The 17,636-nt window shown below is 37.1% G+C and overlaps 1 protein-coding gene across 4 annotated transcripts in view; it reads right to left on the bottom strand.

Moving 5' to 3' along the window:
- The window catches only part of ICE2 (interactor of little elongation complex ELL subunit 2), a 75,864-nt gene that overhangs the window by 42,582 nt on the left and 15,646 nt on the right, over window positions 1-17,636 (bottom strand). For 2 of the 4 annotated variants that reach the window (XM_036440098.2, XM_045581979.1), the window contains exons 2-5: window positions 16,581-16,708; window positions 12,657-12,761; window positions 6,254-6,515; window positions 4,830-4,949 (exon numbers count right to left, since the gene is read on the bottom strand). In XM_036440098.2, the coding sequence (XP_036295991.1) occupies window positions 4,830-4,949; window positions 6,254-6,515; window positions 12,657-12,761; window positions 16,581-16,609 (516 nt within the window). In that variant the 5' untranslated portion in view covers window positions 16,610-16,708. Of the gene's footprint in view, window positions 1-4,829; window positions 4,950-6,253; window positions 6,516-12,656; window positions 12,762-16,580; window positions 16,709-16,834; window positions 17,616-17,636 lie in introns of those variants that run through there. The other 2 variants (XM_036440093.2, XM_036440102.2) reach the window with 2 other exon arrangements.

Genomic DNA, 17,636 nt, shown 5'->3' with positions numbered 1-17,636 from the left:
AACACTTTCCAACAGCAATAACATAAACCAGAAAAAGTAAAATTTTATTTTCAAATGTTGAGTAACGAACTGTCAACTTAAAATTATAGAATAAAACTATCTTATTAGAATGAGAGCAAAATAAAAATACTTTCAGATTAAAATAAGGATTATCATCAAGAGCCCTTCCTCAAAGAAACAAGTAGAACATACAGTATTTCAGGAATAATGAAGAGGATTTCAGAGTGTAGATTAGAGAAATAATAAACGAAAATACCAAAAAAGTAATATTTTTAGATAAATAAAACAATATGTGAAATAGTAATATAGTTACTAGGTTTTAAAAAAGGAGATCATTGGAAGATGGCTGCCCACTGGAAGGCAGACTTCAAAATAGTGTGTGAGTGAGAGAACAAAAGGAGAGTGTGTGGTCACATGAGGAGTGTACATTTGTGGATGAGAGACAGCTATATTCCAAGGGACTGTGGGGGATTGCCTGACTGGGTTCCCCTGACCAGGCACCCTCACTGATGCTGAAATCTGAAGCGTAAACTGCGCCAACTTGATGGGGAGAGTGGTTGTTATCGGAAGCCGATACATCCCAGAATGTACGACACCACCACCCAGGGAACAACTGTGAACCCAGGAAAACTGGATCTCAAACAGCGCGAATGCCGGACTCAGAGGAGCTCTGCACCTTCTCATGAAAAGGTCAGATTTCGCCTAGGAAAAGGTGAGGTCTGTGATCCAGGCTGGAGAGAAAAATGCACACAATGGGAGCTAGAGGTTCCAGAGAAGTTGGTGCCGCATAAAATCCACAGCTTTGGGGCTAGTGTGTGATCCGAGAATGTGGAAGGGCTGAATAGCAGAAGGGAACTCTCAAAAGCAACCCTTAGCTAGACTGGGTGCAAAAAGGCAGCTGGAAATTTTAACAATGTGCTGGCTGCTTAGTGCCAGAAATGTTCACAGAATTGGTTGCAGTGCCAGAGGGTAAAAGTCGTGAGTTCATACACTTACTCTGGCTTTATTTCTATTTAAATCCTTGCTTTTGATTACTAAGCCCGGCACATAAGATCACCCAATTGGGGATACTCTCAGAGACTGCAGGGGAATTAAAAAAGACCCCAAATAGCCACAGCAAGCCTGAGAAAGAAGAACACAGTAGGTGGGATCTCAATACCAGATTTCAAACTGTATTACAAAGCCACTGTTCTCAAATCAGCCTGGTACTGGCACAAGAACAGACATATAGACCAATGGAATAGAGAACCCAGATATCGACCCAAACCATTATGCTCAATTAATATTTGACAAAGGAGGCATGAACATACAATGGAGTCAAGACAGTTTCTTCAATAAATGGTGTTGGGAAAATTGGACAGATAGATGCAAAAAAATGAAACTAGATCACCAACTTACACCATACACAAAAATAAACTCAAAATGGATATAGGACTTAAATATAAGACGAGAAACCAAAAAAATACTAGAGGAATCCACCGGCAGAGAAATTTCAGACATATGCCAAAGCAATTTCCTCAGAGATACCACTCCTAGGACAATGGAAACTAAAGAGAAAATAAACAAATGGGCCTACATCAAAATAAAAAGCTTTTTGCACAGCAAAAGAAACCATCAACAAAACTACAAGAAAGCCCACCGTAAGGGAGAACATATTTGCAAATGTTATCACTAATAAAGGTTTAATCTCCAACATCTACAGGGAACTTACACAACTTAATAAAAGGAAGATAAATGACCCATTAAAAATATGGCAATGGACCTAAATAGAATCTTTTTGAAAGAAGACAGAAAGAAGGCCAAGAGACATATGAAAACATGCTCAAAGGCACTAATTATCCAAGAGATGGAAATCAAAACGACAGTTCAGTACCATCTCACACCTGTCAGAATGGCTATCATCAACAAATCAACAAACGACAAGTGTTGGTGAGGATGTGGAGAAAAAGGAACCTTTGTTCACTGCTGGTGGGAATGCAGGCCAGTACAGCCACTGTGGAGAACAGTATGGAGTTTCCTAAAAAACTAAAAATGAAACTCCCATTTGACCCAGTAATCCACTTTTAGGAATATCCCAAGAAACTAGAAACACCAATCAGAAAGGATATATGCACCCCTAAGTTCATAGCACAATTCACCTTAGCTAAGATTTGGAAACAGCCTTAGTACCCATCAGCAGATGATTAGATTAGAAAAGTATGGTATAGCTACACAATGGAATATCATGCTGCTATAAAAAAGAAGGAATTCTTACCATTTGCAGCAGCATGGATGGAACCGGAGAGCATTATGTTACATGAAATAAGCCAGGCAATTAAAGAAAAATACCACATGATTTCACTCATTTATGAAAAATAAAGAACATTATAACCTGATGAACGAAAAGATAAATACAGAGGCAGTAAAGCACTGAACAGACTATCAAATTACAGCAGAAAGATTGGCTACTGTTAGGGAATGGGGAAAAGAGATCAACAGAAGAACTTATGTATGCATGCATATAAGCACAACCAATGAACACAAGACACTGGGAGCGTGGGATAAGGACATGCGACAGGAGAAGGGAAGACTGGGGGAAGGTCAATGGGGAAAAAAGAAGGAGATATATGTACTACTATATGTAATACTTTAAACAATAAAATTTTTTTTAAAAAAAGTAGAGGAGAGAAGATATAAAAAAGTTTTCAGTAATCCAATGAATTGGTAGTATTAGTATTGTTAATCTAAGGCTGCTGTGGGTGTATTCTGGGTACAGCAAATGAGACACATGGTATTTTTTTTCTTTAAATATGTTTCTCCTAGATCTATTCACCCAGGAGCAATGAGCATCTTCAGTGCCCAGACTATAGTCCTTAAATACCATTCCCACTAAAAAACAAAACAAAACAAAAAACAAGGGCTCTGGAAAAATGGCTGACTCTATGGCTGGAGAGGAAATGTATGAAATGAACCTCAAAGTCTATTAGAGTGACTCAAAAGGATTGGAGACAATATGCAGAACCTGTCAAATAACCAAAGTTGGTATTATTTGAACTTGCAAAAAAAATCTTACTTGTAGGGACTAGAACCCACTAAATATGTTTAATTCCAATATTTTAAAAAATGTGTCTCAATGGTTAGAGTGTGTGCTGGTTCAATTCCTGGTCAAGGGCATATATCTGGGTTTAATCCCTGGTCCTGGTCTGGGCTCATGTGGGAGGCAACCAATCGATGTGTTTATCTCACATTGATGTTTCTTGACTTGAAACAGAATTACAGTGTCCATATAATTCTTTGTTAGGTTGTATACATTTGTTCTATATACTTTTCCACATGTATATTACATTTCATAATATTAAAATTTTAAAACAAAAAACAATTTTTATAGATATCAGTGAATCTTTGGGGGTAGAGACATAAAATATAAATCAGAGAAAATGTGCTGCCAAGACAATCTGACTAAAAAAGCAAGACATAATGCTGATTGTTAGCTACCAAATAGTATAGTCTGTCAACAAACATTTTTACATTCACTAATAATTACATTGAACACTTGAGTACTTCTTGCATGCCAGGCATTATTCTGAACTCAGCAGTTACAAAAGAGTACTTACTTATAGGCATTGTGAAAAAGACAATAAACAAAAATAAAACCTGGGAAAGGAAATACTAAAGGTGATGCTATTTTTTGGAGGGTAATTAGGAATATCCTCATTGATAGTTGGTATCTGAACAGAGAGAGACTTAAAGGAATCAAGAAACTAATCCATGCAGATAGCTGGGGAATGGCTTGCCAGAAAGATGGGAACAGCCAAAGGCTTCAAGGATTATTTAAGAAACAAAGAGGCCAGTAGGCTGATGTGGAACAACTGGGAGGAATGTATGTAGATGAAGCAGTCTGGGGGTGGGAGTGTGTTCTTTGTAGACTCTCTTTCTGAGATAAGACATTTTAAACCAGTGAAATGAAGGGATATTAACACAGTTGACCATTGAACAACATGGTGTTGCACTGCACAGGTTCAATTATATGCAGATTTTTTTTCAATAAACACTGTAAATGTATTTTCTTATGATTTCTTTAATAACATTGTTTTCTCTAGTTTACCTTGTTATAAGAATTCATTATGATACATGTAACATACAAAATATGTGTTAATCAACTATTTATGTTATTGGTAAGGCTACTAGTCAATAGAGGCTATTAGTAGCTAAGTTTTTGGGGAGTTAAAAGTTATACACAAATTTTCAACAGTGTGGGGTGTCAGCAATCCTACCCCCTACGTTATTCAAAGGTCAACTGTATATATTACTAGTAACTATTTAAGTAGGTTACTCTAAATTTACGCCAGGCTCACTGAATGAGGATAGAGTGCAAGGCACATTGCTAATAAATCTGCATGGATGATTTATATATAATAAAATGAACTCACGGTTGAAATTTATCATTTGGTGATTGGCTATCATGAAGACAATAAATGCAAATTTATGTGACTAAGTTTTAAAGGACCATTCAGATTTTTAATGACTGTTAACTCCTTGAACACCTATTCTCTCACAAAGGAAATCAGTGCATCAGATCAAACCATCCATGTGAGTAAAATATAACTCTCAAATACAGCACAGTATTGACTCAGTAAAAGAAAATAATATAATATAGTACATGATTCTGAGGTATAAGCACAGCATTTTTATTATTTAAATATGTGATTATACTAGTAAAAACCCTACCTACAATTTGGTCTCTAGATTGATAATACTGATATTTCCATATGCATTTGACAGGATCATCACACATTTAAAAATGCTGCTATTGACTATTACTTGGCAGTTTAAATAAATTTGTTCTTTACCTCTGTGAAGAGACGTGCTTCATCAGAAAGCATATTATAATCTTGTGCACATTTCTTTGCAGAATTTTGTAAAAACTTTAGGAATTCAGTAACTTCTTCATTTATGTGGTTTTTCATATCCTAATTTTTAAAAAAGTAGACATGTTGTAGAATAAAAACAATCACTTTTCAATCATTGCTATAGTTATTTTGACTTAAAAGAATAATTAAAAGTATTATATACAAAGCAAAAATCACAGAGAAAGTTAATGAAAATTATATAATAATGATACACTTGTTATTAAAAACTCCTAAAAAACAAAAAAGCAAATTAATAATACTATAATACATGCTTTGGAATTAGAAAGTTTATCTTATAAAATGTTCTTAATTAACAAAAATAGAACTAACCACCAAATAGAAAAATTAGCAAACAAAGTGAATTGTACAAAAGAAGAAACAGAAATGGCTTAATAACACATAGAAAATTCTTATTTTTATCAGTAATCATTGTAATTTAATGTAAAATAAGGGATCACCATTTCTTCCATGTCAAATTAGAGGGGGGAAGGTAATGTTCAGTATCAGCAAAGTTATTGAAAACAAAAAAAAATCTTCCACACAATAGTGATATAAAAAAATTGGCTTAAAGTTTTTGCAGAACAATTTACCCATGGGTAATTGCAGATCAAAGCCTTAGAAACATGTATAGTTTTTGATATGGCAATTTTATTTTTTATTATTATTTTCATTGATTGATTGGTTTTAGAGAGAGAGGAAAGAAAGGAGGAAGGGAAAGAGAGAGACATTAGTTTGTTGTTCCATTTATTTATGCAGTCACTGGTTGTTCTGGAGACAGAACCCATACCTTGGCATATCAGACAACACTCTAATCCAGTGGTCACCAACCTTTCGGACCTCATGGGCCACCAGTGGTCCACGAACCACCAGTTGGTGATCGCTGTCCAAAGGTTTCCTTAAACCAGCAGTCACCAACCTTTTGGACGTCAGGGACCACCGCTGCTCTAACCTACTGAACTACCCAACTAGGACTGGCAGTTTCATTTTTAAAATATTATCTTAAGGAAATAATCATAGGTATGAACAAAAGAGTTTGCAACAATGATGTTCAATACAGCATCATTTATATGACTTTGGAAACTACTTAAATAAATGAAAATTTTAAATTGGTTCAATGACCTATGCAAGCTCTAATTCTAATACTTAAGATGAACTGGAGTAAAATATGCTGATTACTAGAGCAAAATGCCTGAACTATACCAGAACCAACAAAAGAATTAAAGCACCAATTTATCCATCAATTATCTCCCTAAACTTCCCATTGTTTAAGATATGGTTGCACCTAAAACACAAAAGCAAATTTAAAGTATTTCCTAACTTTTAAATACTTTTTTTTTACTGAAGCTGAAGAATAGAATACATACCAAGTACTGCAAGTAGTCATTTTTATTTATTCCAATAGCTTTGGAATTAGCAGAAAGTTTTGAATATTTAACCAACAAGTCCACATAACTCCTCTGCTCTCTCTGTGTGAAACGAGAGAAACGTGGATAAGGAACTCTTGGTTTTGGAAGAAGAACCATTCCAACTGTGGTTTTAACATTTTCCTTTGCTTGAGTTGCTGAACTAACCGCCGGCTCATTTTCTACAGAACTTGCTGAGGCATTCAAATTTTCTCCTATACGTCTGGAAAAACACACACAAACATTTACAAATATGGGCTTTTCATATCAAGAGTACTATCATGAGACCTCATGATTCTTAATCACCAGGGAGAATATAGCGTGATTAACACAGTAAATTCTGAATTATTATCTAACTTTGCCACCTGCACTTTGATGTTTAGCTATTTGGTGTAAAATAAGTATCATAGGATAGGATCGAATTATAACCTTACCTTCAATTATCTGATGGAGAGGAAGAGGCATAATCCTTAGACAAATTATTCAATTTGGAAGTTCTTTCCCTGATATTTGGTTGTTGTAATCTTTATACACACATACACACACACACACTATATTTCCTTAGCTTCAACAACTCTAATTTCTAAGACAGTAACTATTCCCTGTGAATTAGTTCCAAATTAAACAAAGTTAATCCAAAAGGAAGAAAAAGTAATGAAAAAGATGGATGTCTATTAATTCAGTCTTCATTCCTCCATTAATTAAACTTACTAAGTGACTACCATGTGCCAGTCCTATGTCAGGTAGTGGAGATGCAACCAACATCGAACATGATACAATCTCTACTCCCTAGGATGTTACACTCAAGTATATCAGACAACTGAATGGGGGAAAAGGAAAAGTAAATATGTATATCAATACAATGTGACTATGGAGATCTCAGGTTTCCAAACTGAACACACTGAATAGGTGACTGAAAAAAATCATAAAGACATCCAGATCAGAGATTAAGAGGGAGAGGGACAAGAAATATCCAGAGCAGAGGTTTTCAATTGTGACAGTATTAATTCTCTGAGGGCATTTTGGAAGCCTATGGATGTATCTGGGTTGTAAAAAAAAGTGGGAAAGAATTAAAAGCATTTAAAAGTGAGGGATACTACCTGCCTCTAACACATAGTACTATCATGCACAACTTTCAAAGGTTTCTTCAGGCTGTTATCATAACAAATAAGACTGATCTGTTACTAACAATACATTTTATTCTGTTTGAATTTCTTATTATTCCTTTATGGCAATGATTGTCAACCTATTTCATCTCATGGCTCCCAAACGAAGCACTAAAATTCTGTGGCACACCAAAAAAAAGTTTCGTTTGCTGATCTGAACAAAAAAAAAAAAAAGGGTATTATTTTAATTTACAATATTCACACCAGTGAGCCCTTGTTGTGTTGGCTGTTGTCATTTTTTTTTTTTTTTATCTGACAATCTAAGGGAAAAAAGGTCCGTAACCCTGACTAAATAGCCAGGTATTGAATGTTTTAAAAATTCTTGTGGCACACCAATTGAAAATCACTGCTTTATGGTATAGTTTATCTTTCTTCTCTTAAATCCAACCTTATTCATTTTAGCTGGTGCCTCTGACTACTTCATTATATCTTTTATTGCAGTAGAAATGAGGCATTTACATTTTTAAATACATATTAGAATATAAATTATTTTTCTTCTATTTCACATTTATATATCTAGTTCATTATTTCTAAGTATTATGTCTGTGGCTATTATTATCTATGAATTTCAATTCAGGCTAGTCAAGTAGGTGTCTTATTTCTTATAAATATTTGTTATGAAAAATGGGAGGGTTTTGGCCTGATTAAGGTTGAGAATTACCAAACTTGATCTGTACCTGGACAAAGGGAGAGTTAAGTTCCATCTAAAGCTAACACTGACTTGTTTTAAATCAACTTTATAATACCAGAATATATATGGTAAAAATTCCAGAATTTTTAGAAAATGGCTTTAGGTTCTAAACTAAAGCAGAAATATTTAAGACCGCTCTTTTAGAGATAAACAATAGATGGAAAACTAATCGAGAGAATTATTAATGGGTGGGAAAATAATTATGCAAATTAAAATAAGGATTATTAGATTGGCTCTGAAAACAATACAAGTTAAAAAGACATACTTGGCGACTAAAGTTTCCCCAATAACTGTAAAAAAATAAGCACATTTTTGGTTAACAAAATGAATATTAACTGCTGATCTTGGGAGAAATGTATCACAGCAAATTGATTTCTCACTAGAAAATGTCTTGAGAGCTATTCAAACCTAACAGTATTGTGTCCGCAACTTTTAACAATACTGCTTCACAGCTGTCTCTCTGAATATGAGAACATGTCTGTCCTTGTGGCACAAACTGGCAAATTTAATTAAGCTGCTGCCGCAACAAGATGCTGACTCAGATATGCCAGAGTAGGAATGTCAAGAAATTCTAGCAGTTTAAATTGGCTACATTCAGCAAAGAATGAAATGGCAGCACATCAAGATCATTTCCATGTGCAGTGCTGTCAAAATCTTCATCAGGGTGCAAGCCAAAAGCATCTGACAGGGTTTCTCTAACCACATTTACAGCATTATATTTTATTTCAGTTGATGGTTTGAAGTTTTCACACTTCATTTTGTCTACTACCAATTCTCCTTTTTTACTTAAAGTTTCTATGGAAAAAAGGCAGAATTCAAAACTTCAAGTTTCTTAATTTTTAAATCTACTGACTTGGGTAGCTTCTTTCAGTAGCATTTGGAAATGGTGCTTGTAACCTCCATCTGAAGTCTACCTGTACCTCTTAAATTTGATTAACTTTTCTATATTAAAAATGTTGAAATTTGATAATTATTTTTCTATTTACAGCTACTTTCCTCTTTGGTGGAAACTCAGTTATAAATATCTACAACCAGACACTTTAATTTGGAAAAAAGGCAAATGTTTACTTTTAATGAAGGGTTGAATGAAAATTTCACATTATTAAAAGTAGTATAGTTAGAGTTATTAATATTTTCCCAAATGTTAGAAAACACAAAAGAAATACAAAAATTAAGGCTAACAAAAAAGCTATATTTTTCCTAGTTTTCCAGGAAGAAAACAGTTGTACAGTGTGAAAATCCATTCCCTACTGTTAAACTTAATAAAAATCAAGGTTAGCCAAAAAGACTAGAAACAAATGGAATCAATGCCTTGGTCTTTATTTTTTCTATATTAAAAGGTAAATTATAAATTATTTTGTGCTATATAGAAATCTAAAGAAACACAAGCATACTCCAGGAAAAATAAATTTTAGGAGTTAGGTGAACCCAACTGCCAGCAAAATGTCCTCTCCCTTACATAATCCAGATTATAGTCCATACTTGGGATATGCTGAACAGAAGTGGACTCGTATAGAACCATGAAAATAATGAAGAAGCAGTGACAGATTAAAGAAGATTAATATTATAAATTTTTAGTCTGATAAAAGGAAGGCAGACATAAAAGTTCTTGAAATGGTTAGTTTTTTATTTTAAGATAAAGATATATATTTGCTGAATTCCAGAATACTAGAATTGGTAGGTATTCTTTTATTCAAATAAACAAAGAGGATTCTTTCTTTAATTAATAAGCTTTAAGAGTGGGAGGAAGGGGCCAATGGGGGGAAAAGGAGAATATCTGTAATAGTTTCAACAATAAAGACAAATTTTAAAAAATTAGTTATACCTAAAAAATGGTACAATTGAATAACAGAAATAACTTTAAAAATATAGCCACAGATGCACATTCATGAGGGATCTATTGTCTTACCTGTCTATAGCTGATATTAAGAAATATAGAATTATGCAGTTTGGAAAGAAGAATACTGCTTCTGAAATTGCTGTTTTAAAAATATTTACTTTTCAACTATCTCTTTAATACAACTTTTGCTTGTTTTTAACGTGAACCTATGTATTAATTTGATGGAATAAAAAAGTTCTTGTTTCTTTAATGCTTTTAATAGCAATCTGGCAAATATCTATAAAAATAAAAAACACATGCATACTCACATCTTACAGAAATTTATCCTAGTTCTTATATCAGCATATGTATAAAAAGGATACTCACTGTTTGCTATATAGTAAAGATATAGAGATGACCTAAATGAATATCAACAGTGTTAACTGATTCCACAGACACATCCTCAAAGGTTCAAATTCAAAAGATGGGTTGAGAATGCAAAATCAGTCTTTTTTAAAAGCTCCACAATCTGATGAGCCAGCATGATAAGCCTGACAATGAAGATGGCAAAAGAGACTGAGAAATACCACAGTCACCAGAAATCTAAGAGTGAGCTATCTCTGTAGTCAACAGCTCCTAGATCTTGGGAGGAGCAGTCTTAGTAGATTAGACAGGGTAAAGCCAGATTAAGTGGGATGTTCAGTGAAAGCAAGTCCAGTGAGCTATGTAGTGAAGGAATTTTTTTTATACTGTTTTTAAAATCCATTCTCCCAATATGTCTCTTGATTGGAGATTTTAATTCACTTAAAGTAATTATTGATAGGGAAGGCCTTACTATTGCTCTGTCTGTTGTTTTCTGCATGTGTTATACAGTAGTATTTTTGTCTTTTTCCCTCCTTGTATATTGCAACCATATACAAGTCTTTAAAGGAGTCTAAGTATAAATTGAGCAAGTAAATAAAAAAAAAGTAACTAGAAGGAAATCTGGAGTCCAGGGATTAGAGACAGATAAACTTGAGCACTTTGAAATACAGGAATACCTTGCAAATTACTGTGGGTTGCATTCAGACCACAATAAAGCAAGTTTTGAAATAAAGTGATTTGTAACTTTTTTGCAGATATTGGTCTCGCCTCCAATTTGTAAAAACACACAACTGTGAGGCTCAATAAAATGAGGCAGGCCTGCACTGACAAGAGAGAACAAAGGCATAGAAGTAAGAGGGGATGCTAACTGACAGAAAGGGTACCGAGAAGGCAGGGAAAGATGGGGTTCCATTGGATGCAGAGGCTGGAAATATTTCCTTTGCTGTAAAAGACATGGTCAAAGGATGAAAGTACATGAGGAGCTTCCTAATTCCTTCTTTGGCATATGTACTCCTTTCTAGTAAACCTTATTATTTGTTTTTGTTTTGAGAATCCATCCACAAATAGTAGAAACAACTGATCACAAAGGAAAGAAGAGTTGTTAGAGATAGGTATGCAGTGAGAAGGGGAAATTATCACTTAATGGGCATTTCATACCAGAGAGTGAAAAAAAAAAAAATCTTTGGCATTTTGGCAGCATTTATTAAAATATAAAATGTATATACTCTTTGGCCAAACAATGACATTTATATGAATTTATCTCAAAAATAATTACAAAAAGTTCATCAATGTAGTCCTTATAATTTCAAAAAAAGAGGAATAAATACAACATTTTGCAATATAAAACCAGCTAAATGAATTAAAAAGTACACTTACTAATATATAATATACTAGAAGCCTGGTGCATGAAAACTCATGCACTGGAGGGGCGTCCCATAGCCTGGCCTGCCCTCTCTCACAGTCTGGGCGCCCTAAGGGGCAGGAGGCAACCAGGTGATCAGGGGAAGGTGATGATCCCATCGCACCTCTGCTGCTGCCACTGCCGGCAGCACAAACCTTGGCAGGCCCTGGTTACCTGAGCCTCGGCTGGCTCTGGTTATCTACCTGAGAGCCTCAGGTGGCCCTGGGCAACTGGGCAGCCGCAATCCAAGGTTTGCCTGCGCCTCTGGCATTGGCTGGGCAACTGCCATCCAAGGCTTGCCTGCACCTCAGGCAGGCCCTGGGCAGCTGGAGGGCTCAGGACAGGTTTGGACACATAGTGCACCTGCCGCCTGCTCCCTGCACCCCCACCCCTGGCTGGGCTGAAAGGACTATGGGACTCAGGCGGGACTGAGGGGATTTGGCGCCACCATCTTTATGATGGTAAATCTGCATATTCCCTCTTTGTTGCGTAGGATAATATACAACCATCAAGAAGGTTGAGCTACATATGCAGGGGCTTAGAAAGACACAGGAAATATTATTTTAAATAAAAAAAGATAAAAAACAGTTTTATAGTATTTATGGTTTTATATAGTATTTATAATATGACCTTACTTTTATATATATATATATATATATATATATATATATATATATATATGTGTGTGTGTGTGTGTGTGTGTGTGTGTGTGTATATATATATATATATATATATATCTGTACATGGATGGGGAAAGGACTGAAACAATATATGTGGTCACTGGAATAGTTCTTCTGTTTTCTAATTTTTACATTTCTGCAACTGAATGTTTAGTAGTGGATACAGACAGATATAAAACTTCAAATATTAGAAAAATAACAACCAAATATAGAAATAGGTAACCAAATAAATAAACTTATTACCTGTTAGATAAATTACATAGTTCTTTCAAACTTGGAGCCATGGAATGATCTTTATAATTTTCTCGAGAGAAAAATGTCTTAAGGCCATTTTTTGAGGCGATATCCCTGTGAAGCAAAGTAATTTTATTTAACAATTCAAAATCTCAAGGTAGAGTAAGCAGCATAATGGTACAATTGTAATTTATAACTACATGCCCTCTACACCCCTTTTCCTAGACAGTCATCTCTTCATAATTTTAATTTCATGTACCAGATGTATGAGTTCAGATGTTTTCCTTCTTAGGTAGCTTTACCCTAAGCCTATTCTGAAATTTTCCAGCTGCAACAACCTGCCTTGCTTTTCCTTTAATATCCAATTAAATAAATGTCAGAAATAACTAGAGAGTTAAAAATAGAACAGATTATAAGTACAATAAAAGGTCTGTCAGAGGCAGCACTCACCTCTGGCTCTGGGCATACCGTTTTGTTTGGTTACTGACAGAAAATGCTTCTCTATTTTTGTTTTCATGCACTGTTATGTCAGGCCACAAGACAATAAAAAGACAGCATATCCTCACATTTTCATTAACATGGCAAATGTGATAAATGGTGTGTCTATACTAAAACCACTTCTAAGGTCATATGTGATTTTCCATATCATAAATAATTAAGAGACTAATATAGTCAATGCTTTCCACATAGTAAACATCCAATAAATGCTGATTGAATGAAGAAATTAAAAAACTAAAAACACTGAGAAACATTAACCTGGGAGGACAAAGATTAGTAGGATTCTGTGGTCAAGGATAGTTCAAGGGCTTCAATACTGTGCAAAGGCTCTAAGTCACATTGGGTTTCACAATGTTAATGGAACAGTGTAAGAGCATACGTGCTGCTTCTGAACATACACTTTATGGCAAGGAGCATAAACACGTATACCAAGCATGTCAAACTCAAAGGCTAACACAGGCCAAATAAACAAGGTTTAAAACAAAAACTTTGCTGAAACCGGTTTGGCTCAGTGGTAGAGTGTCGGTCTGCGGACTGAAGGGTCCCAGGTTCAATTCCGGTCAAGGGCATGTACATTGGTTGTGGGCACATCCCCGGTGGGGGATGTGCAAGAGGCAGCTGGTCGATGTTTCTCTCTCATCGACGTTTCTGGCTCTCTATTTCTATCCCTTCCTCTCTGTAAAAAATCAATAAAATATATTTATAAGAAAAAAAAAAAAACAACCTTTTATTTTCATAGAAACATAGGTTTATTTCGATAGAGACATACTGAATACAAAAGTCTGAAATAAGTGAGTAATCATTAACATAATATAATAGAACATCTTAATAATAAAAATTAATACTTTTTCTTGAACTTAACTTACCAGATACTAAACAACTGCTCAAATTAATAAGCATAACGCAAATAAACCTTTTTCTTGTTCTCCAAAAGTGAAATATTTCCTGTTGTGCACACCAAACAAGTCAGTACAAGACTAATGACATGGGAATTGGCTGCTAAAATATTCGCTGCTAGTATTAGTGGAGAGAAATGGTAAGCCAGTGTGCAAAAGAAATGAATGCAACATGATTATAGTAAAAATGTCATTAGTGAACGTTGCAGTTCATTATTAATTATTAGAGGCTCGATGCACGAAGATGCATGCAAGAATGGGTCTTCCTGCTAAAACCTGTTTGGCTCAGTGGATAGACTCGCAGGCGTCTTCAAACTACGGCCCGCGGGCCACATGCGGCCCGCAGAGGAGTCTGATCCGGTCCGCCAGGTTTTTTGGGCAGTGAGCGCAGCCGAGGTGTTACAGTAGGAATTAGTAGTTCATATAGTCCGGCCCTCCAGCTCTCTGAGGGACCGTGATCTGGCCCCCACTTTAAAAAGTTTGAGGACCCCTGGGATAGAGCATCGGTCTGCGGACTGAAGGCTCCCAGGTTCGATTCTGGCCAAGGGCATGTACATTGGTTGTGGGCACATCCCCGTTAGGGGGTGTGCAGGAGGCAGCTGGTCGATGTTTCTCTCTCATAGATGTTTCTAACTCTCTATCCCTCTCTCTCTTTCTCTGTAAAAAAATCAATAAAATATATTTAAAAAAAAAAGAATGGGCCTTCCTTCCCCTGGCTGCCATCAGTGCCTTTGCTCTGGCCGAAGCCACCTTTCTGCCTTCCCACACTGCCCACAGGCCCAGAGCGGCTGAGGTGGTGCAGAATGCTGTGTCCCATCCTGCCCCCAGCTGCTAGGTACCTGTGTATGCAAATTAATATGCCATCTTTGTTGAATTAATTTGCATACTCACTCCTGATTGGGTGGTGGGCATCACGAAGGTATGGTCAATTAGCATGTTATTCTTTTATTAGGTAGATTATGTATAACAGAATATTGTAAAAATTAACTTATGAAATTTTTATTAAAATGTTTCTTACTGTTATATTGGCTGGGCCACAAAAGTATTCGTTGTGGACCCTATGAGGCCCATGGCCCATGGGCTGCGAGTTTGACATGCTTGGTGTATACCTCTAATTAAAGGGCAACTTCTGGCTGGCCCATTTCCAAAATGAAAAATTCTAGCATATTTGCACCATACTAATTTCTTACTATTTTTAAAGGCATTTATAAAAAAAAATAAAAAAATTCAAGGATAAATGGTAAAATTAGAATGTCTTATTTGCTATGCACCAATATGGTTCTTATGATTTACTAGAGGCTTGGTGCATGAAATTCGTGCATGGGAAGGGGGCGTCCCTCAGTCTAGCCTGCACTCTCTCCAATCTGGAATATCTCTATCGCAATCCAAGACTGCTGGCTCCCAACCTCTCACCTGTGTCCCTGATCGCCCCTAATCACTTCTACCTGCTTTCCTGATGCCCCTAACTGCTCCCCTGCTAGCCTATTCATCCCTAACCACCTCTGCCTGCCGGCTAGATCACCCCTTAATTGCTCCCCTGTTGGCCTGATCGCCTCCTAACTGTTCTCCTGCCAGCCTGATCTCCTCTTAACTGCTCCCATGCCAGCCTGATTGCCCCTTAACTGCTCCCCTGCATGCCTGATCAACCCTACCTACCCTCCCCTGCCAGCCTGATAGTGCCAACACTGTGGCTTTATCTGGATGTCCAGAAGATGTCTGGTCTAATTAGCATATTGCCCTTTTATTAGTATAGATTATGGTACTGTATATTTGGCATTTGATTACATTTTAAGGCTTTTGCATATCATACAAAAACAAAGTCATGGGGCTCAGGGATTTACTGTGAGCTCTTTGGGGGAAGGGAGCATTGTTTGCATTAAATAAATACTTATTGAGTACATACTGAGTGCATCTTTTTTTAATCAGGTATTATTTTAATTATCTTTATAATCTCACATAACTTTTATATTCTCTTTGGCTGGCAAACTATAGATGCTCAGAAAATGTGCACTAAATTAACCTGAAGCCACACGAGTATTAGTTAGATCTCTGCAAAGCCACTTATGTTACCTGAGTCCTCAATTTGTGAATTTCTCATACACTTCTAAATTAGTTCATGCATTTACATGAGCACTTGATACAGATTCCAACATAACAAAAAGAAGCTTGACTATTCTAAAAGGGTTTCTATTTTTATTTTTATTACTTGTACAGCAGTGGGCAAGGTCCTTGGACACAAGAAAATTCCAGCATCTCTCCTTCACTAACAGAGCACAGAAGTACTAACAATAAGTACCTGATGGAATTATACTTGGTAGCAATCTGAGTGCTGAATTGTCACTTTAGGAGAGGAAGTGCAGTCAGCTATATCTCATAAGTGCTCAGTATGTGCAAATGAGGATGGGATAAATTCTGAGCCACTGAACTTCTATTTTCTTTCTGTTTTCGCCAAAGCTCTGCAGGTCAAAAACCCTCCTTTCCTAATGTAACCAGTCCCACGTTCATTCTCTTTAGGTGATTACAAACAGATGTAACTCACCAATTCAGCCTCAGTTCACTCATGGCCATTATGGAGCTAGTATTCTTAGACTTCTGTATCAGTCGAGCTCACAATTCTGCAGCCTGGTCCAGCAGGCTCCAGCAGAGGCAGGATTTCTCCAAAACCACCTGAAGAAAAAACGAAAGGTCAAAATTGGAAACAGGTGACTGGGTAGACCAGGAGCTGTTAACCCATGCTCCTAACACCTATCCTAAAACTGACAGGACACCTGAAACAGAATGCAGCAGACAGACCAATGCTTGCAAGGTTCTTACAGTAGAACAGCAATGATGATGCAGTCCTTCCCCAGTTAACTTGTTCCAAGAATGGCACTCTCAGAGCCCAAACAGAATGGTGTTCTTATTTCTTACAGACCGCTTCACTGTATGGCATGGGGCTGTATGTCTTAGGGCTCCCTCAGCCCCTAATTGCCAAAAGAATTCTGGCTTCAGGTTTCCCAGTCATGCCCTGCTATGGGTCCGATTTGGCAAACAATGCAGGGAAAAACAAACAAACAAAAAAGCCTGGATATCAAAAATCATTCCAAGAGAACCTCATTTTTGAGGAGACTGTGGTCCAGGCAACTCAGGTGACATTTCACAGGGTCACTTAGAGGAATCACCAGGACTGCACGTCGGGCTTGGCCACTCCATGCTGGGTGCCTCTCCCATTGCCCCAGGCGGACGGAGAGGGTGTGGATGAGAAACTTAAAAAACTAAGGAGTCGGACCCTGGGCACCGGGCAGGCCTGACCGGCTCCCACTGAACCCACCTCTCACTCCCTGACCCAGCGTGAGGCAGGGAGAGAGAGCCAATGGGGGCAAAACGAATGTTTGTGGGAAAGCGGACTAAAGGGCTTCGGAGAGAAACAAGGTCTCAGGAGGGTGGGTCAGGGGGAGACTGAGCCAGGCCTGGGCCGCGCCAGAACTGGAGCCGAGCGCCCCGGCCCGGCCCTGCCACGCGGGCCGCCAGGTTCCCTCCGCCCGCCCTTGGAGCGCGCGTCTCCCGGGCAGCGCCCTCCGCCCCGCGTCTCCCGGGAAGCAGCCTCCCCGCCCAC

This window comes from Pipistrellus kuhlii, unplaced genomic scaffold (assembly GCF_014108245.1).
Source record: "Pipistrellus kuhlii isolate mPipKuh1 unplaced genomic scaffold, mPipKuh1.p scaffold_m20_p_1, whole genome shotgun sequence".
In the NCBI taxonomy this organism is placed as follows: Eukaryota; Metazoa; Chordata; class Mammalia; order Chiroptera; family Vespertilionidae; genus Pipistrellus; species Pipistrellus kuhlii.
This window is presented reverse-complemented; position numbering and strand designations above follow the sequence as displayed.